The sequence below is a fragment of the Archocentrus centrarchus genome, chromosome 6 (genome assembly GCF_007364275.1).
Source record: "Archocentrus centrarchus isolate MPI-CPG fArcCen1 chromosome 6, fArcCen1, whole genome shotgun sequence".
NCBI classification, from domain to species: domain Eukaryota; kingdom Metazoa; phylum Chordata; class Actinopteri; order Cichliformes; family Cichlidae; genus Archocentrus; species Archocentrus centrarchus.
Window position 1 is genome coordinate 21373189 of NC_044351.1, and position 27518 is coordinate 21400706.

The 27518-nt window shown below is 41.6% G+C and overlaps 1 protein-coding gene across 1 annotated transcript in view; it reads left to right on the forward strand.

Moving 5' to 3' along the window:
* Positions 1-27518, forward strand: part of otogl (otogelin-like) — a 29546-nt gene that overhangs the window by 1138 nt on the left and 890 nt on the right. Inside the window, exons 4-55 of the mRNA XM_030731504.1 lie at positions 221-299; positions 403-495; positions 1692-1846; positions 2404-2525; positions 2787-2992; positions 3549-3673; positions 3847-3953; positions 4073-4179; positions 4336-4461; positions 4550-4658; positions 4738-4784; positions 4855-5000; positions 5088-5214; positions 5363-5540; positions 5618-5742; positions 5993-6202; positions 6358-6526; positions 6677-6751; positions 6977-7020; positions 9718-9883; positions 10810-10917; positions 11128-11266; positions 12038-12172; positions 12325-12471; positions 12556-12675; positions 12878-12994; positions 15499-15655; positions 15845-15871; positions 15972-16151; positions 16245-16523; positions 17330-17447; positions 17531-17610; positions 17734-18605; positions 19092-19269; positions 19359-19501; positions 19585-19608; positions 19717-19809; positions 20684-20873; positions 21180-21397; positions 21658-21799; positions 21883-22068; positions 22162-22374; positions 23486-23590; positions 23685-23792; positions 23892-23993; positions 24078-24182; positions 24371-24411; positions 24519-24582; positions 24760-24938; positions 25590-25694; positions 25775-25894; positions 25992-26037. Coding sequence (XP_030587364.1) covers positions 221-299; positions 403-495; positions 1692-1846; positions 2404-2525; positions 2787-2992; positions 3549-3673; positions 3847-3953; positions 4073-4179; positions 4336-4461; positions 4550-4658; positions 4738-4784; positions 4855-5000; positions 5088-5214; positions 5363-5540; positions 5618-5742; positions 5993-6202; positions 6358-6526; positions 6677-6751; positions 6977-7020; positions 9718-9883; positions 10810-10917; positions 11128-11266; positions 12038-12172; positions 12325-12471; positions 12556-12675; positions 12878-12994; positions 15499-15655; positions 15845-15871; positions 15972-16151; positions 16245-16523; positions 17330-17447; positions 17531-17610; positions 17734-18605; positions 19092-19269; positions 19359-19501; positions 19585-19608; positions 19717-19809; positions 20684-20873; positions 21180-21397; positions 21658-21799; positions 21883-22068; positions 22162-22374; positions 23486-23590; positions 23685-23792; positions 23892-23993; positions 24078-24182; positions 24371-24411; positions 24519-24582; positions 24760-24938; positions 25590-25694; positions 25775-25894; positions 25992-26037 — 7357 coding nt within the window. The remainder of the gene's footprint in view (positions 1-220; positions 300-402; positions 496-1691; positions 1847-2403; positions 2526-2786; positions 2993-3548; positions 3674-3846; positions 3954-4072; positions 4180-4335; positions 4462-4549; positions 4659-4737; positions 4785-4854; positions 5001-5087; positions 5215-5362; positions 5541-5617; positions 5743-5992; positions 6203-6357; positions 6527-6676; positions 6752-6976; positions 7021-9717; positions 9884-10809; positions 10918-11127; positions 11267-12037; positions 12173-12324; positions 12472-12555; positions 12676-12877; positions 12995-15498; positions 15656-15844; positions 15872-15971; positions 16152-16244; positions 16524-17329; positions 17448-17530; positions 17611-17733; positions 18606-19091; positions 19270-19358; positions 19502-19584; positions 19609-19716; positions 19810-20683; positions 20874-21179; positions 21398-21657; positions 21800-21882; positions 22069-22161; positions 22375-23485; positions 23591-23684; positions 23793-23891; positions 23994-24077; positions 24183-24370; positions 24412-24518; positions 24583-24759; positions 24939-25589; positions 25695-25774; positions 25895-25991; positions 26038-27518) is intronic.

The following is a 27518-nucleotide window of genomic DNA, read 5'->3' on the forward strand; positions in this document are numbered from 1 at the left end:
CCACATGCGCACAACACCCTAACCGGCACAAAGCTGTCTTTGTAGAAAATGAGACACACTCACTAACTCATACACTTTCTCCCACTCAACTTGACGCAACTTTTGTCTTACAGCACCAGTTAGAGCAGCGGTACAGTAATGTCTGTGTCAGTGATGCTCTTAAAACTTAGGAATTATTTAAGGAGCTACTCTAAGTGTCTGTTGTTTACTGTTTTCCAAGACATACAGACCATTGCTGTCAGAGGACACTCTGTCACGCAGCATTTTGCACAACTACACAGCCAGAGATTCCTCTTCAGGTAAATACTCTGCCTGTGAAGTGATTCCAAACGCATTCACGGAAAGTTAACACTTGTTACCTAGGCAGACTGGGATGATTACACTTGATTTTGTCTTTCCCAGAATACTGCGGCTGCCTCAATGGTGGCTGGTGTCAGGAGGGTGGTGTGTGTGACTGTGCTCAGTTCCAGGCATTGGGAGACCGCTGCCAGATCAGTGAGTAATACACACTCTCATACACCCATCTACATGTCTTCCTTCAGATAACTGCACATTCTTGGTATGCAATAGACCAGCTGGCTAGCATGTTTGGTAACAATATCCTTTTTTAATAAAATAACACAGTCAATTATACAAGAATGCACTCGACAATCATTCAACAAATGTTAATTAGCTGCACACACTCCAGTATTAATTATCAGATTTCCCTAGATCTCTCTCTCTCTCTCTCTCTCTCTCTCTCTCTCTCTCTCTTTGTTGATATAAACCCACCAACCTCCATCTCTACTCAAACCACCCACCCATACACACACATACACACACACACACAAAGACATTAGTCCCTAGAGGAGCCGATATAAAGTCACTTGAACTTAGGTAATAGAGTCAGGGCTGAGTGATGGAGTTTCTGGTTTCTATATTGTGAACAGGCTCCTTATACAGCATATCAGGAGATCTGAGGTCACAGTGATTGTAAAGACATTTTTTCATTTCATCGAACTAATTTAGTGTTGACACATGTTAGAAGGCAATATAGTTCTTTAGAGACCACCTGTGACTCAGCTGAGACTTGAGGAGAAACCCTGAAATGACACTGACAAGATAAAGAATAGGAATTTTAAAAATCGAACACCACTAAAGAAAGATAATATGAAAGCATGTCATGAGTGCCAGTTTGCTGTGAAGCTAATAAAAGCTTCACACAAGAAAAAAAAATATCAAGCGTTCCTGCCGTAACAGATTTTAATAGTCAGGGCAACTGAGCTGCTCTTCAAAATGTTTTGAATAACATTGGGAAATTGTATTACTAAAAACATAAATGTCTTAAAATTAAGATATCTAAAATGAGTCAGTCATGTCAGAATATTCAAATCAGAAGATGTGACTCACTGTGTGACCACAACCCACCTCCTCAGATCTTTGGGAAGTGTCCTCGGCCGCATCTTGGCATGGCCTGCTATGGGGATTTCCTCTAACAAAGAGCTTTTTAGAAAATTCAGGTGTTCATTTTCCTCTGATAAGTGCAATGAAATAGAAGATGATGAAAGGTATAAAGATGATAAAGGAGATGGTATGTATAGCATGTCCTTTCAGTTTCATAAAGTGTCATTTTATTTGTGTCACCACATGAAATTGAGCCACTTCATCGTTACAAGAATCTTGCCTGACCGAATTGCTCATTTTCCTCTCAGTACCTAACCAGGGCCAGGATAGAGACGGGATCTGCAGGTCATGGGGTCAGCACCACTATGAAACATTTGATGGAATATATTTCTACTTCCCTGGAACGTGCTCTTACATTTTGGCCCAGGATTGTCACTCAGCTACACCACAGTACACGGTGTGGGTAAGGCCAGTATTCAACCTTCATTCTGTATTTATACAGTAGCTTCTCACTACACTGCTGTGTTTGCTGTTAGCATAAAACAATACACACTTCCCTTAAAAAAAAGCTAAACTGCAGTGGTGTTTGACTGCTTGCACTGAAGAAAATAACAGGAAATAGGAGCTCTATAAAGGGTATAACAGTCATATTCCTTTGGCAAGGTTTTAAAGTGTCTGTGTTTAACATACATTATTAACAAGTATTTGGCTTTCAGCATAAGCCTGATGTAGCATATTTCTCTGTGCCATTGTTTTAAAAAAAAAAAAAAAAAAAAAAAGTATCTGAGGCCATGTCACTTGGGACAAAAAATGTTTTTAATTATGATTAAGCTTTTTCAAAAAAGGTGCCAAAGTCATTCTAATTATGTCTCCATCCTTGCAGTAATGCAATATTTGATAAAGATAGCCTGTGTAATTGGAGTTGTTGCCTCAATTCACATGAGCTCTTGTTAATAAATCAGCACTGGTTTTCCCTCAGTGACTCTTATTCCACTTCTATCATCTTATTTGTGTTCTCAGATTCACAACAGCAGAGTGTGTGATGGGAGTGTGTATTCATGTCCAAGAGCTCTCAGTCTGTTCTTCCCAAATGAAGAGGAGATCCACATCTCTGGATATCGCGTCCACCAGGGAGGCCGCAGGTGCATATGAGTGTGTGTGTGTGTGTGTGTGTGTGTGTGTGTAGTCAATGCGCGCACGCACACACACTCTCACACACACACAAATAAACAGAATAAGAACATCTTAGGACAAAAAAATTATAAGAACTAAAAAGGAGAATCAGTTGCTCGCATTCAATCTACACCCACTGTAAAGACACGATAGAGAATTACAAGGGAGGTTTTCAAAGACCTGACTTCATCCATCACTCTCATTATGTCTCTGTCTCTGTGAAATGTCAGGCTAAGTTTGCCTCAGACTGTGGGCGGTGTTTTTATTGAGCGACTGGCCGATTACCTGCTTGTGAAGAGCGTGTTTGGCTTCTCTTTGGCCTGGGATGGAGGATCAGGTGTGTACTTGAAGATGAGTGAGGAGCACCAAGGTACCCCTTGTGGCTTGTGCGGGAACTTCAACCATGTTGCTGGCGATGACCTCACCACTGCTCGTGGTAAGACCGGCCTGACTGGCCCCTCATCCTCTTATCCCTTCTCTCAGCACCCACTCATCACAATTATTGTAATTATACACTCAACACTGATTCTGGCCAATTATAGTAGCAGTGGGACCTGGAGAGACTTGAGTGGAAGGATAGGGGAGAACTGCTAGTTTTGATTTGAATAGCTGGAAGAAGCAGGGACCTTTCCTCATATGACCAGTAACATGAACTATGGTCCCCTGCTTGTTTGGGCAGAGATGACCAGTAGAGTGGGGATGAGCCCAAGGAAAGAGAACAGACAAAAAGGAGCTGCCTGTAGAGCTTTTATGACTACAGTGCATTTATAAACACATATTTCCTCTTAATGTCCTTATAATCCAACCTCTTCTCTGTGTTTCATTTTATTGTGTTTAATGAATGAAATAAATCATTGTGTGCATGTTTGAGTGGAAAATCGCTATTTTTGCTGTGTGTATATGTTTTTATGCATTTTCATCTTGTAATGTTTGCCTGTGCATGCACCATGCTTGGTGTACCGCATACGTCTGTACACGTGTGTTGACTTTAGGCATTCGGACAGATGAACCTGCACTGTTTGCTAACAGCTGGGCAGTAGACCTGCCTCATGAACGAGCCTGTCCCTCAGTGGATCTGGACTTCAGTGGGCCCTGCCAGTCTGAGTCAGATATGGATGTAAGAACCACAGGAGCAATATTTCTACTTACTACATGAATTGGGCCCACTACAGTGCAAAATAATAAAAAAAAACATTATTGCACTACGTGTGCAGCAGTCCAAAATTTTCTTTACTTTTCTGTTTGTACATTATGTTGCATGTATTCATTCCATGCTTTATTTGTATGTAGGATGCCATAGAGAAATGCAGTGCACTTCTCTTTTTCCCATTTTTGTCCTGTCATGAAAACATCGATCCCAATCCCTTTGTTGCCAGCTGTGTCTCTGACCTCTGTGTGTAAGTGGAAGCAGGCACACTGCTGAGTAGATACATTTACGAGTAGATACATTTTTGCTCAAATTGAGACTTTTTGTATAGAAACCAATTCCCCCCAAAAAATTAATGCACTTTTTCAGCTCTGATGATGAGGAAACTTTTTGTCGAGCCTTGGTTGAGTACACCAGAGCTTGCTCCCATGTTGGATATCCTGTAAGAGAGTGGAGAGACAGCTTCCCTTCTTGTAGTAAGTAATGGCTGCACCTCTACAATTTCAGTGAAAACACTAGTTCAGTTCATTCAAGTTCATGCAAGTTCAGTTAAACATGAAAACTTATACTGTATTCAGTCCATGCTTATATTCTGCTCCATTGTTAAGTCAGTTGTTTGTGTTTATACTTAGACGACGGCTGCGAGGAGAGTTTTGTGTATAGAGACTGTATCAGTTGCTGTCCACCCACCTGTACATTTGAGAAAGAATGCCTGGGAACCAATCTGCATTGTCTGGATGGCTGCTACTGTCCTGATGGTATTCAGAGAAACAAACAAAAAAAAAAATCCTTAAAATGTCTTTTAAGTTGTGTTGAGTGATCTCAGATAATTATCCATCCACGCAGGTCTTATTCTGCAGAATGGAACGTGTATCGCTGCTTCTCAGTGTCCGTGTGTTTACCATGGAGTATCGTACGTACAAGGACAGGTGCTACAACAGGGCTGCAGTGTTTGGTGAGTGCAGTTCTGTGTTACTGTGTGGGAATATAGCACAGCCAGTGTGTTGCTAACTTTCTTAGTTTTTCTTTTACAGTGTGTGCATGGGTGGTATGTGGAACTGCACTGAGAATAACTGCACAGGTGAGAATCCCGTTTAAGACAGCCAAAGCAGTGCATACAGATTAAAAAGCTTCTTTTTGTCTCTTCTTAGTTGAGTGTTCGGTGGTCGGGGACGTGTTTGTGACAACATTTGATGGAAGGATGTTTCTCCAGCCGGGGGCGTGTCAGTATGTCCTGGCAAAGAGCCGCAGCAGCAGCAGATTCACTGTCACACTACAGTATACTACTTGTGCAGAGGTAGCACGTGTGCACACACTTAACAATCCTGCAATGTTCCTTTAATGCAGATAAAACTGGCCTTTCTGTATAAATGTGTGTCAACAGCAGCAGGTGTGTATTCAGTCGGTGACAGTAGTGTTGGATGAAGATGTAAGTCGCCAAATCACTTTGACAAGAGAGGGAGAGGTGATAATCGGTGTCAACCCAGCGCCTGCCCTGCCATATGTCGATGGTAGGAATCACACAGTACACACAAAAATACATCAAAGGCTTTTATTACATGTAGACACATTACACTGAAATAATTTCTGTTATGAAACTTAAGAAATATTTTGTTGGCAATTTTAAAACTCATTTTGATTTTTCTTCTCAATGTACAGATGCAGTCAATGTGCAGAAGCTGACTTCTGTGTTCACGCAGCTGAAGACTGGGATTGGTTTCAGGCTGCATTATGATGGCCGAGGAGGGAGGGTCTATGTGCAGCTTGACAGTCAGTGGCGTGGACAAACACTGGGACTTTGTGGGACCTACAATGGAAATCTGCGAGACGATTTCCTGTGAGCATCTACTTCCCACTTACACATCAGTGTTGAAAATGTGACTTTAGCTGACTACATTTGTGTTGGGGGGGCAGGTCTCCAGCAGGTATGATAGAGGGCACTCCTCAGCTTCATGCCAATGCCTGGAAGGTGTCATCTGCCTGTGTTGCTCCAGTTAACCTACCTATTACAGACCCATGTGAGATGAACCAGCACAACGGTAATAGTTTTAAAAATTTTGGATTTGCTCATTCTTTTTTTCTTTACAAAGAAAGAATAGGATTAAGTGTGCCATGCCTCACAGGAGGCTAAACTTGAGGGGTTTAAATCCCAGACTGTACTATGTGTTTTAACATTACTGCTTTCTGGTTTGGGCTATGAATTGTACAAGTTTTAGCTGCAGGCAATCAGTCTTGTCAAAGGAAATATGAGGATGTTTTAAGTTCTGTGCATGCTTATATATATTGTAGCATTCTACGCATCCCAGTGTGAGGTGCTTTTGGGAAGTGTGTTTGCGCCATGTCATGGATACATCAGTCCAAACATCTACCAGCAGCAGTGCCGCTATCAGGCCTGTCGCTGTGGGAGCAGCTGTTTGTGCACTGCACTGGCTCACTACGCTTACCTCTGCTCCAAACATGGAGTCAGCATTAATTTCAGATCGCAAGTCTCCGAGTGTGGTAAGTTTCTATTTTTTTTTTTTCACATTAATTTGTGCCTTTCTGCCTTTTTTCTACTTGTTCATGCCCACAAAATCTGGACATTGCAAAGGAACACAGCATAAATAATTTCCTACGAAAAATAGATTGCACTATTCCTTCTGTGCAATATATAGGAGTGGTGTGTCTTGGTGGAATGCTGTACCACTCATGTGTGTCGTCCTGTGGCCGGTCCTGTCGGACATTGTCCAGCACTGAAACGTGTAGCCCTGATGACTGTGCTGAGGGGTGCGGCTGTCCAGACGGCAGTTATTATGATGATGTGCGCCAGCGCTGTGTGCAACTGTAAGCCTTAAGCACCTCGTACATCATCCTTACAATGAGTATCAGTTGCCATTTGGCCAGAAAGGACATACACAGGCACACAGCATGTGAACACAGAAAGCACCATCATTAATAAATGTAATTAAAATAATCTCATGACTTTCTCCTCAGGTCGCAGTGTCACTGTTATTCTATGGGTGGCGTGTCACAGCCAGGAGAGGTGACCTTCAGTGCCTCTGGGCCCTGGTGAGTCACAGCTGGCCATAACCTGCACTGAAAATTGAAAACTCACTTTGCCTGCTCTTCGAACTACACACTTGCGCACACTGCGATTCATTTGAGAAAGCAGTATAAGCTTGAGTGATTGTCAAATGAGACGTAGAGCACTTAAACTAACCTTGTGTTTGATAACATTAATCTCTTTCACAAACACTCGCCCCTTTTTCTCTCCCTTCCTGTCTCAACCATCAGCCTGTGCAGAAATGGGAAGATGGAGTGTGTGCCAGAGGAAAAAGGTAACCTCGCTGCAATTGCCCCCCTCTCCCACCCCAGTTCCTGCTCTCGTCCGTTCCAGTAACAAAGTGGCGTTTCAAGGCTATGTCCCTCTTGCTGAAATCAAGAGCCTTATGTCTGTAGTTCTAGCTTGTTTCCCATGACTGGATCCCACTTTGGATGGAGCAGCTCTCATTTCTAGAAATCTGGCAAAATTTATTAAATCCTCCAAAATGTGACAATCCAGTGTTGAGACCAGGAAGCAGAGTTGCAGTCTTACATACCTCTCTGCAGCTTCTCTCCTGTCATCCTCCTAAAAACTCCAGATCACCAAAAAAACAAACCAAAATTCAGCAAAAGACAATTTAAGCAGAAAAATTCACAAAGTAGGAACAATATAGCATTCTCAACTGCACTAAAGAGTAAAACAATGTATTATTAAACATTAGGTCTCTCTCTTCTAAGTCACTGTTAGAAGACCTTCATTTAGCCTGGAAAAATAATTTTATAATAATCTTTAAAAAGGCTTTCCATGAAGCTAGGACATCTTACTTTTCATCACTGATTGAAGGAAATAAGAACAGTCACAGTTCTGTTCAACTGAGAATTCCTTTAACCTTAACTGGTAATGACTTCATGAATTTCTTCACAAATAAACCATTTAACCACTGGTGAAAAAATATTCATAACCGTCTCATAGACATATAATTAAAGACAGCTACTTGCAATACTACTGACATTTATTTAGACTCTTTCCATTTGAGTTTTCTGAGTTAACTTCAATAGTTACTTCCTCCAGGCCATCAATGTGTCTTTTAGATCCCATTCCTACAAAACTGCACAAAGAAGTCCTACCATTAGTTAATGTATAATCCCATTTTACATATGATCAATTTATCTTTATTAATGGGCTACATACCACAGGACTTTAAGGTGGCTGTAATTAAACCATTAATTAAAAAGTCATCACTCGACCCAGCTGTCTTAGCTAATTATAGGACAATCTCCAACCTTCCTTTTCTCTCAAAAATTCTTGAAAGAGTGGCTCCCAGGTGGCTCAGTGGTAGAGCAGGCGACCACATGGATATGCCGCGTTGCGGCATGGGTTTGAGTCCCGGCCTGTCACCAATTTGCCTGCATATCTTGCCCCCATTTCCTGTCTCCCTCTACTGCCAATTAAAGCCGCTGTGGCCAAAAATGCACAAAAAAAAATTCTTGAAAGAGTAGCTGTAAAACAGCTAACTGATCGTTTGCAGAAGAATGGTTCATTTTAAGTTTCAGTCAGGATTCAGAATTCATCACAGTACAGAAACAGCATTAGTGAAGGTTACAAATCATCTTATGGCCTCTGACACTGGACTCATCTCTGTGCTTGTCCTGCTAGATCTCAGTGTAGCATTCAATACCGCTGACCATAATATTTTATTACAGAAATTAGAGTATGCCATAGGTATTAAAGGCACTGTGCTTCAGTGGTTCGTTTTTATTGCTATGCAGGTGATACCCAGCTTTATCTATCCATGAAGCCAGATGACACACCAATTAGTTAAACTTCAGAAATTGTCCTGCAACAGGCTTGCAACCTGTCCAGGATGTACTCTGCCTCTCACCGTATGGTAGCTGTGATAGGCTCCAGCTCTCCTGTGACCCTGAGATGGATGGGTGGATGGATGGATGGATGGATGGATGTCTTAAAGACATAAAGGCCTGGACGACCTCTAATTTCCTGCTTCTAAATCCAGATAAAACTGAGGTTACTGTACTTGGTGCTACAAATCTTAGAAACATCGTGCCTAACCAGATATTTACTCTGGATGGCGTTACCTTGGCCTCCAGTAACATCGTGAAGAATCTTGGAGTATAATTTTAAACTAATATGTAAAACTGCTTACATTTACACAATATGTCTAAAACTAGAAATTTCCCATCTCAGGGTGATGCTGAAAAGCCAATTTTTGCATTTATTACTTCTAGGTTGAACTGTTGTAATTCATTATTATCAGGTTGTCCTAAAAGCTCCCTGAAAAGCCTTCAGCTGTTCCAAAAATGTTGCCGCGACAGTACTGACAGGGACTAGAAAGAGAGAGCATATTCTCCCACATTAGCTTCAATTCACTGGCTCCCCACTGAATCTAGAACTGAATTTAAAATCCTTCTTCTTACATACAAGGTCAGGCCCCATCTTATCTTAAAGACACTCTCTGACTGCTGGCATAATTGTGTTTCCTAGGGTATTTAAAAGTAGAATGGGAGTTAGAGAATTCAGCTTTCAGGCTCCTCTATTGTTGAACCAGCTCCCTCCCAGTTTGGAATCAGTAGGCAGACACCCTCTCTACTTTTAAAATTAGGCTTATAGTTAAAGCTTATTGTTAGGGTTGAATCAGGTGTCCCTGAACCCTCACTTAGTTATGCTGCAATAGGCCTAGGCTTCTGGAGGGGGGGTTCCTATGATGTGTTTATTCTTCACTCACCTCTTTTCACTCTCTGTGGTTGTACACTACTTTGCATTAATCATTAGTTATTAGTTATTTCTTTCCACAGTGTCTTTTGTCCTGTCTCCCTCCCCCTCACCCCCAGCCCCAGTGGGGTTTTTCCCTCCCACTGTTGCCAAGTGCTCATAGGGGGTTGTCTAATTGGGGTTTTGTGTGTGTGTGTGTGTGTGTGTGTGTGTGTGTGTGTGTGTGTGTGTGTGTGTGTGTGTGTGTGTGTGGATATTGTAGAACCAGATAGTATAGAGGTTGGGGAGTGTCCAGAGGGGAAAGTGTATCACAGCTGCACCGAGCAGAGAGGAGGAGTGGCCTGTGCACCAACCTGCCGCAACCTGATGTTGAACCTCACCTGCCCACCTACTACGCCATGCATACCTGGCTGCGTCTGCCCTCCTGGGTAATGCAAAGACTTAGTGCCTTCAAACTGTTTTCAAAATACCATGAGATTATGTATTTACTTATTTGTATGTTTTGAATAGCTTCCTACATGTCAGTAAACCACTTCTTTGTGTTAATTTTTGAGTAACTACTTGCTGATATTCTTAAGGATGCATCCATTCAGTTCTTCATTGGACAAACCATTTCTTTTCCTGTAGTCACTGCTATACCATGTTATGATAATGATATTGAAACACAAAAAAGTGGCAACTTAAGAAAACCAACTTATAGTTAAAATGAATTAACATCCGCTGTCTTACAATAATAAAAACTAAATGAATTTTCCTTTCAATGTTAAACAAGCTCAAACAGAAAACTTATCTTTAGATTATGGAGATATACTGTATACTCATGCTGCCACAAGCTTTCAAGCACTGATTTCAGTCTACCACAGGACCATTTACAATTGGCAGGGATTACTCTCACCACTGTGAGCTGTATGAAAAGAACCATCTTGCAGGAATTAGCATATATGTGTCTTAATTTAAGCCTTGCTTTTTAAGCTTCCGAGCTCTTTAGCCGATATTCAATAACCAGAGCACAAGGCACTCTGAAAATTCCTCATGTTTAGGGAAAGACTAGTTTTATGTACTGTCACCATACTACTGGAAAAAAACAAAAAAACCAAACTGCAACACAGCTTTAATTCAGGAACACTAATTTCTCTTAGTCTTAGTCTGTTTCACGTGAGTGTTTGAACTGTTGAAACTTGTGTTTATTTATTTCCTCCTCAGCTCTCTCACAAAAAAAAAAGAGTTGATCTCAGTGCCTAAAAGCTAGTGTTCATCATTTAGTTGCAATGCAAAGGCAAATCAACAGGTATGGGTTTTGAGTATTAACGTGTTTGCATGCTTTGCACATCCTACCTTCGTTGTACCCATGAAGGCTAGTGCTGCACCAGGGGGAATGTTACTATCCAGAAAACTGTCCTTGTTCCTGGCTGGGACTTGAATACCTGCCTGGAGAAACTGTGGAAACACCATGCTACAAATGGTAAATACCTTTACTATCTGTATATCATTTACAAAGTAAAGGCTTTCATGTAAGATTGCTAATCATCTACAAACAAGTGAATCTCAAAGCAATTTGAAAAGCAAACTTGTTGTCTCTGATTGTCAAAAGAGTGCATGTGTGGCATAAATTAGCACTTTTGTCCCACTATTTTTGCTCTTCTCTTATGTTTCCACCTGTCCATCCCTTTAGTGTGTGTCACCGTGGCTATTTTAACTGCAGCTACTCTCCGTGTCCAGCTGTGTGTACTGTTTACAGCGACAGGCACTACCACACCTTTGATGGCCTCGAGTACGACTACCACTCTGACTGTCAGGTTTACTTGCTCAAAGTGAGTAGAGTCTGTCTGTGTGCTTTCTGGTGTGCACAAGAAGAACAAATAAAGGTGTGAAATAATATAATTTGCTTCCAGTGAAAAACGTGTGGATTCATTACTGGCACTGCTATGCCAATCAGGTTATCTGAAAGAGATTGTGCTAGACTGTGCCAGAGAAGTTTGTGTCATTAATTGCATGAGTGTAAGGGCAAAGGAGGCGCATCCTTAACATTTCCCAGCCAGCACTGATTTGGATCTGGGAAAGAAGATCCAAGCTGGTTTCTAATCTTGGAGTTTGGGTTTTAATTAGAGCCGATTAAGGCGTGTATGTGTGTGTTTGTGTCGGCGGGTTGGGACCGCTGTAACGCTAGCAGATGTTGTGCAAAGCTGTAGTGACACAAAGAGACCAGTGTTCACTGCAAACCCCAGGGCTCCAGCGCTCCCAGGGATATAGAATTAGAATTAGCAGAACAGACATTCAGACCCTGCAGACCGCCTGCCACCATGCAGACCCAAAAAGAATGGGGAAGCTGATCAGAACTGTGCCTTAATAGCCTAGAGTTGCTTCCTCCTTTTGTCACCTCTCATGTATGATGATGTTTCCTGAAAACAAAGAATAGGATGTCAAATTTGAATCTAGCATGTAGCATTTAGATATTTAATTTGTGGCTGCTGTGGCTTTAGTAAGGGAAATTTTGAATAAACAAATGTACAAAAAATTATTTGCTTGCTGAACAAACGCAACTTTCCTCACAGTTGTAATGTTTTGTCTTCCCCTCTAATCAGACTGCAGGAGAAACCGAGGTGTCCATTGTTGCCCAAAACAAAGACTGCTATGAGAGCGGCATTGTGTGCATGAAAATGCTGGTCATTCATGTGGGACTTACCAAGATCTACTTCACTGACAATTCTGGCAACCCTGTATGGATAACACAAACACAGTAACACACTCTATATAACTTTTACGTTTTTTACCTATGTCTGTTTCCCTCTATAAATTATTTTAATGAAATATGTCAGTAAAATCCAGTGAATCCTGCTGATACTGCTCTACCTGGTTTATCTTGTGTTAGAGCCCTTCCACTGTTGTTGGTCGAGGGTCAGAGTTTGAGCTGTGGAAAGCTGGCTACTACACTGTCATCCACTTCTCAAATCAGGACCTGACCATCCTTTGGGACCGCAAGACAACTGTACACATCAGAGCTGGACCTCAGTGGAAGGTCTATACTAGCAGTACATCTGAAAATGAAATCATTATGAAAAGTATCCAAAAATATGACATGTTGTCTTTTCTTTCCCTCCAGGGTCTTCTCAGTGGGTTATGCGGAAATTTTGACAGCGTGACAGCAAATGATATGACCACCTCCAGCCACATGGAAGTCAGTAATGCACAGACATTTGGAGATAGCTGGGCCCTGGGACAGGTATGAGTCAGCTTATCTCCTCTTCTCTCCTCCATTGATTCTCCTTTTGTCCTCTTTTCTCTTTCTGTCTTTGTCTATCACCCTCAAACTCACTCCTCTCTACCTCCCTGCTGCCTGTTCCTGTATCCCTAGAGTCCACTGTGATATTTAAGAGTAATCAGATACTTGATCGCTTTCTGTGTGTGTGTTTTCTGTATTTTAGTGTGAAAGCGACTACGTACTTGAGCGACCGTGTGAAGGGGACTTAGGGAGACAGCCGTACGCCAAAAGAGAATGTGCTATCCTCTACAGTGATGTCTTTGCACCTTGTCACAACGTTGTGAGTGCCATTCCAGTGACACAAACACACACACAAACACACAAATATGTGTACTGCAGCTGCAAAGAAATTGTATTACTTGAAACAGGGAACTACATGGATTAGTAAGTGCTTATGGGAACAACTCTTAACTAATCCTAGTAAATACACTCTTCTTTAAAGAGAAACACACGTTTGCTACTCAAATTCATGGACACACCTCAATGTTTTATTCCAGAATGTTATTTCTATCTATGGCCAGTAGATGGAGCCATGTTTTTATGTACAGTCTTTCGGCCATTGCTATCAACCACCAGGAGTGGAGAGTCCATTTCTCTTCATTGCTTCAATTATTTACAATTAACTAGCAGGTTCAGTAGAGATTATCATAATAGGCATGCAAAAACGAATCCTTGAACATTCCTATGTTTCTGTTAGTTCCTCCTTTCGTATATGCTTTGTAAAAAGGTCCTTCTTGGGAATTCCTTTTTCTTATCAAACCCAAATATGCCCTCTTTGATTTGATCTACTTTACATTCTTGCCATGTCCTGTTTGGAGAGTAGCCATAGTTGGAGAGTAGCCACAGTTGTCCAGTGAAGACACAAAAGGTTCCTCTTGAAGGAACCTTTTACAGGAACATCATTTAACATCATTTAACAGTTATCTGAAATATCCTTTCAGATATTTCTGTATTTCTTATATTATTTACCTTCAAGACTCAGTGTCTGTTTTCTTTTGGGCTATAACTGCAATTTTAATTTTTTTTTTTTTACAGTACATTTAAGTAAGAAAACAGCAATTCAAATGTATTTTGGTGACCTCATGTGGAAGTGGGAAACAGAGATCTTAGTCCATACTTTCAATTCCTGTGTTTCATTCACCAGTCAACCCCAGGAATGCAGCGTTGTTAACATTAACAACCCACAAACAGGAACAGTGATCATTGCCACAGTAGTCTCAGTCATGGTGGCCCATTGTTAACCACACTCAACACCAGACAAACACACTAGAAAACACTTCAATTCACATCACAAATTAACAATGAGAGACCAAGACAACATAACTGCAACAACTATTATAACACATGAACATTAGCATAAAGAGTCCTGTGAGTCTTTACACCAGTGGCCCCTCCCTTTGGGCTGCTACAGTATTAATCATAGCTGAACAAAATTAAAAATACATATCAGAAGGAAGGTAAATGCTCAACAGAAAACCAATGGTGCTTGCAGACAGCAGACTAAGTACTTCTACAAAATAATAATTAAAATAGACATCAACCAAAATACACACACTCACAAACCTTTGTGTACCAAACCAAAGACTTTGTACTGCAAGGACTAAGATTCATTTTAAACTAGAATAATAGGAAATAGTGTCAATTTGAAAATTCAGGAAACACAAATTCAAAGGAGCAAATACAATCTAAGGCTCAAATGTATAAGCTAAGAATCAAAAACAAGAACCCAAGACAGGAGAAATACAGCCCAGGTGCCATGACATAGGAAACTTTATAGGAAAGCTAGATTTTTAAGGTTGCTCAGTTTAAGTGACCCATAAAATTTAATGTCATGTGCACAGCAGTGTTAAGCAACAATCTTAAACTGGCTATATGAAAACTAGCAATAAACTTCATTCATCTTGTTTTCATAGCAGTATTGATGAAAGTAACATTTTTAAAAATATCAGTAATATGTAATTGTAGATTTTTTTTCTTCTACAGCCTAATGATGGGGAAGGAAATCAGATGGAATCCATGACTATATATTTCCGCTTACAAAGCTCATCCTCCTAAAGAAAAATTCAATTTAATAAAAATTAGGATATAATTGGCATTCCACAAACGACAGTAAGACAACTCTGAAACTCTGTTTCTGTCTGCACTCTCTGTCTGATAGTGTGACAGATGTGTACAAATTATAGGACAAAATTCGCACCTGACAAGTGCTAGCATAAAAAAAAAACACTTAGTGTTATTACTGTTGTTGAAAAGAACATTTTATAGAAGGAGCAATGACAAGGTTCACCAGGTGCATAGAAAGGGCTTATTAAATGTGTTACATAATTATGCAATGATATCTCTGAGTAACATTTTAGTAAAATGCTGAAATTTGAATATTGATAGCAACCTTTTTGCTCCAACCAGGATGCAGCACATATGTCTGTCCCTGTTAAATCTTCTAAAATGATAGCAATATAGAACAGTATTGCTTGCTCCTGTTTATGTACATCATAGTAGCCAGTGTCAAAGATGGAGGCCTAGTTAACCTTGCCTTTGGGCAAACCAACTCATTGCTGATGCTTTTTGTTTTTTTGTCATAGAGTTCATCTGATACCTTCTGCACCAGAGGTTGACCCACATTTCTTTGTCCCGATATCATCGCTCTTTCCTGTCTGAATTATTTAAAACTACTCACCCCCCCTCCCCCAAATAAGACCTCCCCCAGTTTCTCCCGGCAAGATTTGGCCTCGTTCATTTCGTGATTGCTTGTGTGTATATGTGTTTCTGTGTGTACCCTTTCAGGTTGATGTGGCCTGGTTCTACAGGAACTGCCTAACAGATACATGCAATTGTAACCGTGGGGGAGACTGTGAGTGTCTCTGTACATCCATTGCTGCATATGCATACAAATGCTGTCAACAGGGGGTCACAATTCACTGGAGATCACCTTCTGTCTGTCGTGAGTACACGCTGACAGACAAATACAATAAACTCTTCTACTGTGTGGGTCAGGGATGTGACCTTTGCTTACCTCTTTGACCCACTTTCTTCAGTCACTCTTAGCAGCAGTCAATATTCTGCCATTTTTCACAAGATCACTTTTTATTCTTTGTTATCTTACATCTTACTTTTCTGGACTGTCTTTCAGCATATGATTGTGAGTACTATAATCAAGGTATGTATCACTGGAATCTTCTATTAGATTTTTAAACCTTACTCGTATTCCCTGCTAGCTTGTCACTCATTTCCTCCTTTGCTTTCTCGCTTCCCCACAGAGCTAGGCGATGGCCCATTTTCCTTGCTGAGTTCTGTCTATAAAGACACCATGTTTGGAGTGAATCGTACCAGCAGCTCTGTTTTCCCCCTGGTAAGAGAGAGACCAGGGCAGTTGCCTGCCCCAGGCCTACTGTTCAATTTCATGATCACAGCAGGACTGCAGAAGGACAGAACGTCACGTGAGCATTCACATTCAGACAATTATACATTGCTATGGTTTTTTTTTTTTTTCCTGGATAAATTAATCTGACTGTGATTACGACTATTCTTAGGTGTTCCATTGGTGTCACTGGAGTCTGCAGAGAGACCCAACTACTTCCTTGTCGTGTCAGGGCGCAGCCGTCTTCAGTTGGAGCAGTGGAGTCGAGGAGTGGAGTTCAGTCGTAGAGCAACCTTTATCCAGCACCAGGGGCTGTTTCTCCCAGGTCACACTTCATTTGAGCTTGTGGCCCAGCCCGGAGTCTTTTTGACACTCACACGCACTGCTGCACGAGCCCAGAGATACGACACCTCAGAGGGCTTCAAAACCAGCAGCAGCTTCACACTGGAGGGTCAGAAACACAAGCATGTGCCTAATACACATACAATGGCCCCAAAAACATATCAGTGTAATTTGGTTACTTTGATATAATATCAGATGAACTAGTATTTAATCTGTAAAAACACATTTAGGTCAGTTTAAGGGGAAAGTCATCTATTGAAAGAAAGAAAGAAATCACGAGGAGGGAGAAAGCATGAACACAGTGCTTGTAATTGCAACAAACTGGACAGGTTCTGATTGTCAAACTTAGTGGAGCATGGCCATTGTTAATATGATGAGCTCAACTCCACCCTTGGTTGCACTTCTAGAGGCACATATTTGAACTGATGGGCAAATGACTTAATACATTCATCACATTTCAAAATTACCTTGAAACTTGTTGGGTAAACAGAAATTAAGATGCGAATAAAAATTCAGAAATCATTTGCTTGCACAAGGGAACACTCCTTGCTCCAAATTGGGTAACGTGACTGAGAAGTGAAGGCGCGAAGGCAGACAGAGGAACACCAGCTACAGAATGGACCGCATAACTGTGTAAAATCAAGTCAGAAACAAAAAGCAGATTGTTTCAGATATCAGCTCTGCTTACAGATCATTTGATATGCAAGAGAAGCCATTCATAAGCTCAAAAAAAATAAGACAGGTGTAGCTGAACTTGCCTGAGCATGTAATATAATGTAAATCCATATTTTCTGTATGAATATAGCATGACTTTTTACATGTCCAAATAATTTTTGGGGCCAGTGTATACCTTTATATGTGCACACTGGACACACAAATGCTAACTACTGAGGTATTTTTCCTCTCTTCTTGCAGAGAGTACTTTTGTAATACCTTACCGTATGATGTGCGAGTGGCGCTACCAGTCCTGCGCAAGTCCTTGCGTACCTACGTGCAGTGACCCAGATGCTTCACGCTGCCTGTTTCTGCCTCCGTAAGAGGCTTGGCTCATTAAATAATATAATCAATGTAATATGTACTCACCTTAAGTACTAAAATAGTTTCTGTATGTTACAGTGTAGAAGGCTGCTTCCCAAGATGTCCAAAGAACATGGTCCTCGATGAAGTCACTAGAAGATGTGTCTACACGGAGGACTGTGAGTCCACCCAGTTTTATGTTAAGATGCTCAAAAAATATATGATTTTGGTCTGTGTATGACTTCAGTTTTAATTTTGTTTGATAGAAAATATTTGCTTAGGATAATAAACGTCTTCTCCAGGTGTGTCTCTTCCCCCAACTCCAACCCCGTTTGCATATGTGACGCGGTCCAACAGGACTACTACAGCACCATCACCAGTAACTACAACTACAACAACTACTACTACTACTACTACTACCACCACCACAAGACCAACAACAACAACCACTACCACCACCACCACCACAACTAGAGCCACCACTACCACCTCCACTACTGTCAGGTCCACAACAACCACAGCCACCACCACCACCACTCCTACTACACCCAGTACAACATTAACCACTGAGCTTGTCACCACTCTGCTCACCCCAACTTCATCCATGTCTCCACCTGCTACTCCCACCACTGTTGTTTCAACTACTCTCAGTCCCTCAACCCCGCCAGAAAGAACCACTCTCAGCACAACTGAATTGACCCCCCCTCAAACGCTAACTACAAAGGTGACTATGATAGCTACCTCTGCAACACCATCCACTGGACCCACTGAAGCCACTACAGCCCCCACCTCTACTTCTCCTCCCCCCCATACCTCACCCTCAACTCCCACCTCCACTACCATTACCTCACCATCAACATCCCCACCTCTTTTAACATCCCCCACCTTACCACCTACCCCAGTTGTTACAGTTGCTCCCACCTCAACCACTTCTCCACCTGAAACCACTACGCAATCCACAACCACTCCTCAATCTACACCAGCAGCCACGACTGTCACCATAGAGACCACCCCCCCAACAGACACTCCAACAACTAGAACAGCAGCTCCTACAACCATCGAACCCACCACTGAGCCTGTAACTACAGAGATAGTCACAAGTCCTGCCACCCTTCCTACAACAGAGGGTACATCAACCACACATCCTTTCCTCTTGCCCACTATTCCCTGCACAGTAAGTCTTTTTTCCAGCCATAGTTTATTTAATTGACGCTTGTGGTACTTTTCTGTTATGTGTCAAAGCAAATGATATTATTTCAAATGAATAAATTCTTTCAAGGTTTTTCCTGGCTCACAGTGAGCCTTTGAGAGGTGATTTCAGATAAGCTCAATCTGTCCATCTACAAAAAAGGGAACAAGTCTGTGTAACCTTGTTCAAGGATTCGTTATTGCAGGAAGAACCCTGGCCTCATCTGCAAGTGGCTTTGGTGGTATAAAGATGCAATGTAACATTTTAGATTTAATTGAAATCTACTATTAGTATGCAGAAGAATGCATAATTAGTCCATTCCTGCATGCACATACTATGTGCTATCTAGTAATGGGTTGAAACACAGACTAAAAAAAACAGATAAATTAAATATGTGTTTGATGATGAGAATCCAAAAATTTTCGTCCAGTTCTTCTTTTAAAAACAATATTTGTACATTTGCATCGACAGCCCCCATTCTCCTATCGTCTTGATGAGTGTGCTGAGCTCATTTGTTTCAATGGAGAGCTGCTGCTTCACAACTCTTCTCTCCACTGCCGCCACAACACCACCCAGCCTCAGTGCAGTCTGCTGGGCCTGCCTATCCTCATCAACACAGACCCGTGCTGTCCACAGTGGCAGTGCCCATGTAAGTTTTGCTGTATGCCCTAATAACTCATTAAAAAAAAATGTTATGAATGTTATCTTTTGCATTGATAATCTGTTTGGCTTTACTAGGTCGCTGCACTATAATGTCAGACCTGCGTGTGATCACATTTGATGGTAACAATGTAGCCTTATACGACAATGGCTCCTACATCTTGGTTAACCTGCCCAGAGAGACTATTATTGGTACTGTGGAGAAATGTCCAACTAGTCAGGTAAAATATAAAGTAAATATAATTAATTTTAAAATGCTAAAAAGAAGCTGGTAATTGCTTTAATTGATGTGATTTCGTTCCAGAGCGTGAATTCCATCAGACGAACCGTGAGTATAGCTTTACCTCTTCCATGTTATTCCCTACAATTGTCCTTGCATCAGAGTCCAAAGCTGTTGGATTGTCTTATAATAACTATGCTATAATGTTTCATACAGAGTCCTACAGGTGGAACATCAGGACTTTGCTTTAAGAAGCTGAACATTACTACCTCTTCCTACAGAATCATAATCAACCGACTTGATCGCAAGGTGACCATCTTGATTCAAACATGCATTGCTCAAAAAAAAACAATAATAAAGGAACACTTATTAATCAGAGTTTAGCATCAAGTCAGTTAAACTTCTGAGATATTGATCTGGTGAGTTAAGTAGCAGAGGAGGTTGTTAATCAGTTTCAGCTGCTTTGGTGTTAATCAAATTAACAACAGGAGCACTAGAGGGGCAACAATGAGACAACCCCCAACATAGAAATGGTTTTACAGGTGGAGGCCATTGACATTTTTTCCCTCCTCATTTTTTCTGACTTTTTTTTTGTTGTTTTTTTAACTAATTTTGCATTTGGCTAGGGTCAGTGTCACTGCTGGTAGCATTGACCTGGACCCTACAGAGTAGTCCAACTCCTCCAGGATGGCACATCAATATGTGCCATTGCCAGAAGGTTTGCTGTGTCTCCCAGCACAGTCCCAAGAGCATGGAGGACGTTCCAGGACACAGACAGTTACTCTTGGATAGCTGGACAGGGCCATAGAAGGTCCATAACCCATCAACAGAACCAGGGTCTTCTCCTTTATGCAAAGAGGAACAGGCTGAATGCTGCCAGAGCCCTACAAAATGACCTCCAGCAGGCCATTGGTGTGAATGTCATTTTTTCACTTTGATTTTCGGGCTGTCTTTGAATTCAGCCCTCTGTAGGTTGATCATTTTCATTTCCATCAAATGATGTGGCATCCTTTCATTCCTAACACATTATCCAGTCCAAATCAGTAAAGATATCCAACATGATTTTTTCACACTGAGGTCTGATGTGTTAGTGTTCCTTTAATTATTCTTTGAGCAGTGTACTAACAAATATTCAGCTTACCCTATATAAATAATATGGTTTTCTTTTTTTATCTGTCCCTAGGTTACAGTAAATTACAGACCTGCTAGACTTCCATTCTCGCGTCAGTCCTTTTACGTTGAAGACACAGGCAGCATGTACCTGATCCACACACCTGGTGGGATCAGTATACAGTGGTATCATAGCACAGGCATCATGGTGCTACAGTACATTGCTCCTAATAATACATCTATGCCCACTCGAGGCCTGTGTGGTGAGCCGTCATACACGTGCACCCATACACACACATACTCATTGGCTTTGACTACATCAGCACCAGCCTCAGCCTCATTTATCTAAGTGCCATCTTTAAGCCCTTAAAGGTTTAATGTCTAAACTGCAGCATCACTTTGACTTGAATCATTATGGGATATGACAATTTGAGATGTTAAGAGCCATTTGGTTTAATTAGGCAGACGTTAGTTCACTTGACATTTTTATTGCTCACTCACTAGGCAGCAATTTAACACACACACACATACACACACACACACACAAACCTGTCTGTCCACTATCCCAGGTTGCTGTGATGGGAACCCAGAAGATGACCTGAAACTGCCCAATGGCACGGTGGTCAGAGAGGTGGGAGACATGATGCTCTTCCTGCAGGCATGGAGAGTCCACACCACTGATGAGACCGAACACACGCGCAGGGTTGGAGACAACTGCACCACTGGGGACTGCTCCACCTGTCTCTCAATGCTTCACCAAAGAGCTTTCACACCATGCCACAACAAGGTAGCCACTAGTGCTTTCACAACCTTGATTGTAGGGTGTGTGCTGAGTTATTTTGTCATTTGCCTTTGAATTCAGGGCTAAAAACAGTGGAAGTGGATTAATTGATTTGTCAGGCAAAGGAAAATCTAAAACAATTTTCAAATTAGTTTGTCATCTAAGGTATTTATCAGACAAAAATATCAAAATATGTCAGGATATGTGGTTTGTTGATAAAAATAATGGGAGCTGAAGCCATCCACAGCCTGGTTGTGTGTTTTCAGGTGCCTCCGGAACAGTTCTGCGACATCATGTGGGCAGGTGACCTTCATTACAAGGATCACCAATGTGATTTCTTGGCAGCCTATGTGGCAGTCTGCTACACACATCAAGTCTGCATCAACTGGAGACGGCACAACTTCTGCCGTAAGGAGACACGGGAAAAGAAATGACATACTCAGGTGAACTCACTCGTGCTTTTTGTTTGCTCATGCGTTGTCATCTTGCAGCACTCCGATGTCCCCTTGGTAAAGAGTATCAGCCATGCGTGAGCACCTGCACCAGCCGCACTTGTTTAAACAGAGAGTACTATGAGGAGACTACCTGCTCCTTTATCAGAGAAGAGTGTGTGTGCCGCAGTGGAACTATCCTTCACCGTGCCGATTCCCCTTACTGTGTAACTGAGGACCGCTGCGGTGAGTCATTGGTCTTGGCCTTGGATGAATACTACAATATCTGAGATCCTGCACAAGTTTGTTATTGTTTTTATTTGGTCCTCCTTTATCCAGTTTGTACAGATAATGAGGGTAACCCCCGGGCCCCGGGAGAGGTGTGGAATGGCTCTGCTCGTAGCTGTTGTTTATACAAGTGTGAGGAGAATGGCTCAGTGGTGGCCGTGGAACCAGACTGCAGTTCTGTGCCTACGCCACTGTGTGAGAGAGAGGGAGAGTATGTGTTAGATGTGGTGGAAGAAGGAGCTTGCTGCCCAAAGAAGATCTGTGGTGAGTTTTAAATGTAACACCTCTTGCACGTACATGAAAAAGCATACGTCATGTGGCTTCCCAGACATATAGCTTTGACTGCGAGCACAGCAGCTCCCTCCTAGTGTTCATACCTTCTGGTTATGAGTGGCTGCCAATTACAAGTAAGTTGGCTTAAAGGGAGGGTGACCTCAAAGAAAGGAGAACAGCTTATTTCAGACAACTGAACAGAGGGGCTGCACCCAGTATATACAAGTTAAATAAAGATCATTTTGAGATAAAGTTTGAACAGGCAAAATTACTCCAGTAGAGTCCATGAATTAAAATGTGTACTTGGGAAAATATTGTAGGTCCCCTTTTATCTTCACCTTCAGTCTGTCTTTAGATTTTACCTTATTTATTTTTTTAAACCAATAACTAGTACATGTCCATGCTACAGTATTGTTTGTTCTGTTTGTGCTGTTGGCAAACAGATAAACTTAATCACAAAAAAGAAAAGTAGGGATGGTAGATGTTGTTTACGTGCTAAAAATAGGTCATTTTAGCCTGTTGCTAGGAGGTTGCTAAGCGTGTATAATTCAGCTTTTGTGGCTATAAATGAGTTGTTATTGTTGATAGGATAGGATGCTTTCATCCTTGCTTTATGCACCTACAACATTAGGTGCACAAAGGCTAAAAACAGGTAATTTTGGCCTAGGGGATTGCTAAGCAACTTGATGGTGTCATAATATATCATAAATAATTCTACTTTTGTAGATGTTATTGTTGGAAAATAAAAATGACATGTTTTTAGAAGGTGTTATAGGTGCATGAATAAAATAAATAAGCAAATAAAAACCATATCATTTTAGGCCATTGCTAGGCAACATGATGACAACAAAATAACTGCTATAGAGAAAAAAAAAGCACTCAGCGGTCTAAGATATACCTCTGTGCTCAACTCCTGATGGTCTAGGAGGACTTCCCAGACAAAGAAACAAGCAAATTGCTGAAATTACTGATGAAAATGCTGATGAGGTTTCACCATTTCTGTAGCTAAAAGTGTGTCCTTAAATAGTTCACTACGTATACTACACTAATTTACTAATTCAGAGACCAAAAATAATTAAATGATCTTTCCTTCACTACTTAGAGTGCAACATGACCATCTGTGACAGTGAAGCGCCACCTTGTGATAATGGAAACAGGCTAGTGATTGGTTACAGCGCTCTTTCTTGCTGTCCAGAGTACCGCTGTGGTAAGAACAAACTTTCAGTGTTACATTTTATAAACTTTCTGTTAGATATAACATTTGGATTAAATTGTTTTGTTCACTAAATGGTCTTTCTCAGAGTGTGACCCCATGGCATGCCCTCCTGTGTCCACCCCAGAGTGCAGGGAAGATCAGTTTCTCGTTGAGGTCAGGGGGCAAAAGTCCTGCTGTTACTCTTACCTGTGTGGTAAGTTTATATTGCTGTGCACAGGTCTGCCTGGGCTGACGACCCTTCCATTACAGCAGTAAATCTGTGAATTTTCTTGTTTGTTTTCTGTCTGAGCAGTGTGTGAGTCATGCATTGAGCCCATTCCAACTTGCTCACATGGAGAAATTCTGGCTGTGGATCTGAACACCACCAACAGCTGCTGTCCACAGTACCACTGTGGTAAACTACATGTGCTGGCTTTTGTGTGCATCTGTTTGTATCTGTCTTTAGAGTAATATGAATATTCTCTCAATTGCATTGTAGTCTGTGATGTTAATCTGTGTCCTGAATCGTCTGTGAGCTGTGCACCTGGTCTCTCTCTGGTCCAAACTGCTGTTCCTGGGCATTGCTGCCCCCAGCATCACTGCGGTACACACTCAGCAGCGCACGCATACATTCATTCATGTGCACACCCACATATGCACCCTCATCTTAATTACTTGTCAGTTCACTGCCATGTTGATTACTGCAGTAAACTCAAAAGTTGCTAAGCCTGTCACACACTTTGCATAAAGCTCACGCTACCTCTCTCTTCCACTTTTTTTTTTAACGTCCAGAATGCCAATGTGAGGACAGTTCTCTCCCCATCTGTCAGGTGGTAAGTCAGCAAAAAGCTGAATCAGAAGTCACTGTCTAATCAAGTTTTTACAAGTAGGAGGAAAAAGTGAGCAAATTCAGTTAAGTCAGCAATCTGTTTTCTCTCAGGGGGAGGTGCTGGTGGAGGTTCCAGACAGCAACGCCAACTGCGGCTGTCCTCAGCATACATGCCGTATGTGTAACTCACGCTTGAAAGCACACAGACACCTGATAATAGTGTGACAGCAGACTAAACTGCAGAAATCCATTTCATTTAATTCTACTCCACATTTCCACATTGCTCAACAGCTTAAATCTTTACCATATTACATACAGCATAATTATTTCTCCCATGTTTGTGTGTGTGCAGAGAAGGCAGAGGTTTGTCTTTTCCAAGGGGTGACAGTGCTGGGCCCAGGCCAGTCTCTGGTTCAGTACTTTGAGGGAGAACTGTGCTACACTGTCCAGTGCCTGCATCATAAAGATCCAGACACGGGTTATTATGCCATGGAAATCACCTCTGTCAACTGCTCCCAAAAATGTGGACCAGTATGTATCCAATAGGGATCAGGTTTGAATGGTCAGTTGATTGCCCAGTGTTCGCTCATCCAATCACGCTTTCATTGATTGGACAATCACTTGTGTTACTTTCATAAGGAGAAAAGTGCTACATCAACAGCCTTTAGGGATTGATTTGGCAGTGGTAGTAACAGACTACATGTGGAAAAAAACCCCTCATTTTCTCAACTGTGAACTCACCCTAACCAAATGCTGATTGCTACCATAAATAACCTTTACATTTACTATACTTTTACTCATAGTCAGCTCCAAAATAATTAACAGTATGTCAAAGAAGTGTGACTTCATTTCGGTAAAACAGATGACAAAAAAGTTATGTGAAAACTTTGCAGCAGTTTGCATATCACGGCTCAACAACTGCCATTTAAAAACAGTGGGTTAATATGTCTGTGCTAGGATGATTCATGTTTGAGTTAGGCTTTCATTTCCCTCCCAATCCCCAACCTATAAACTGGTTGAAGAGTACGTAACCACGCTTTTTGTTTGATTACAGCCTTTGTACTCAATACATTTCTATAGCTTACATAAATGTGAGTAGTATTCTGACAATTTTATTTACACCGCATCTCATCCTCTTATATTTTCTTTTCTGTTGGGCCTCCTCTCCTTTAACTTCAACAGCACCAGGTGTATGTACCATCTACAGACCCTCAGGTGTGCTGTGGTTCGTGTAAAAATATCTCCTGCACTTTCACAAATGAAAATGGGACAACAGAGCTTTTCACCGTAAGAACAAGCAGCTCCACATCCACGTGTACTCAAAGCAACATTTTTTTCAGCAGCGCTAATTCTGACTGTGTGTGCAGGCAGGGAGTTCCTGGGTGGAGAACTGCACACGTTACGACTGCATGGAAACTGCAGTGGGAGCGGTGATACTTGCCTCTGGGGTGGTTTGCCCACCTTTCAATGATACAGAATGTATTCAGGTCAGGACCACTACTTATACTCTGTGTCTGACTATAAGTTTACTGAGGCCTCATTTTTTTTGGATGTTTTTGCTTTCATGTCTTATCTCTCTTGCAGAATGGCGGTGTTGTTCAGAGCTATGTGGATGGCTGCTGCAGGACATGTGAGTCTCCAAATTTATTCGGGGCTTCTGGTGTTGCTTTGAGCAGTCAATTAGAGGGGTGAGCGTCTTGTTGCTTGGCAGTGGATGGGCTTATTGGCTGAATGGTTGGGGGTGTGGCCTTTTTGTAGAGGGTGAAGATAAAGCCTACTGGGCTATGAGTACATTTCAGAGTCCCTGGCTTTCCGTGGTGTCCCCAAAACCTTCTGTTCACATATTCAAGAGCTACTGCAGCATAGACTGAAGAAATACTTGTTGGAAACCTTAAGGAAATAAAAACAAATAAATCCAAAGATATTTCTCTACACTCATAAGTTCCTGAGTTTGTACTTTAGAGGTGAACATCTGTGAACTATTCTTCATGTTTACTTTGCAAAAAAAAAAATTGTGCAATAGTATTTTCTGAGGTATGTGGATGAAATCCTTTATAAACATGCAGTGGTGAGATTTTCTCTCTCTTTGGATTCAGCATTGCAGCCTTGCCCGCTTGCCTGCTTTAGCAGTGTTCTTGCTGTTTGGCAAACTGAGGTGTTCCACTGTGATCGTTTTACCACCGAAGATGTGAGATGGTGCAGGGGTTATAGAGTTTGCCCTGTTGAGCTTTGTAGTACATCAAATGACTGTGTTCCTTGGCTGGCTGCCCGGAGTGACCCAAAAAAAAAAAAAAGGGATATCCATGTGCATGCCGGCTGCACTGATTCCATCCGCTGTGTGTTTGTGTGTGGCATTAAATTGTGTTGTCTGATCAAAACATAACCTTGTGTTCTCATGACGTTCTTTGAACCGGATGGCTGCGGTCCCAACGATGCTCCCAGGTTCTGGAGTGGGTGTTTTACCATTTACCGTTAAACCTGTAACGCCTACTGGTAGTACAAACTGTGACACAGGTACCACCATCTTGCACTATTCCGACTTGCAATGATTCTTTGCCATCCTTACTCTCAGTGACTCATTCACTTGCATTTTCAGATTCTGAATGTGTGTGTTTTTGCGTCTATTTCAGTGTTTGTGTGCCTTGACTTTTCATTTCCTCTCTCCATTTTTGGTCAAATCCTTAAAACACAGTATAACCTGCAAAACATTTTAAGTTATTTGGAATAGAACAGGCTTGATGAAATGAAAATGACACTTGTTGTGAAACAATATAAGCTTCAGTATTGCCCAGACATCTATTAAGAGGAAGCAGAGATCCTCTATTTTTTTTCATGCATTGCACAAAATTCCTTTGACTAACTTTGATTGGTTTAAAAGTAAGGTTAAATTAAGGTCAGTAGCCATTCAGTGGAACTCTGCTGTGAGACCTGTGTCCCCGCTCTCCCACCCATCACCAAACTGTCAATCAAAGTAAGCTCCTACTGCTGAGCAACAAAGAGCCTGACTCAATAGGCATTTCAGGGTGTATGTGAGGTCTCTGTATCACAATGATTAAAGTGTGTTTGAAAGTGAGAATATTATAGTCGCTGTATATTTGAACTTGAATCTTC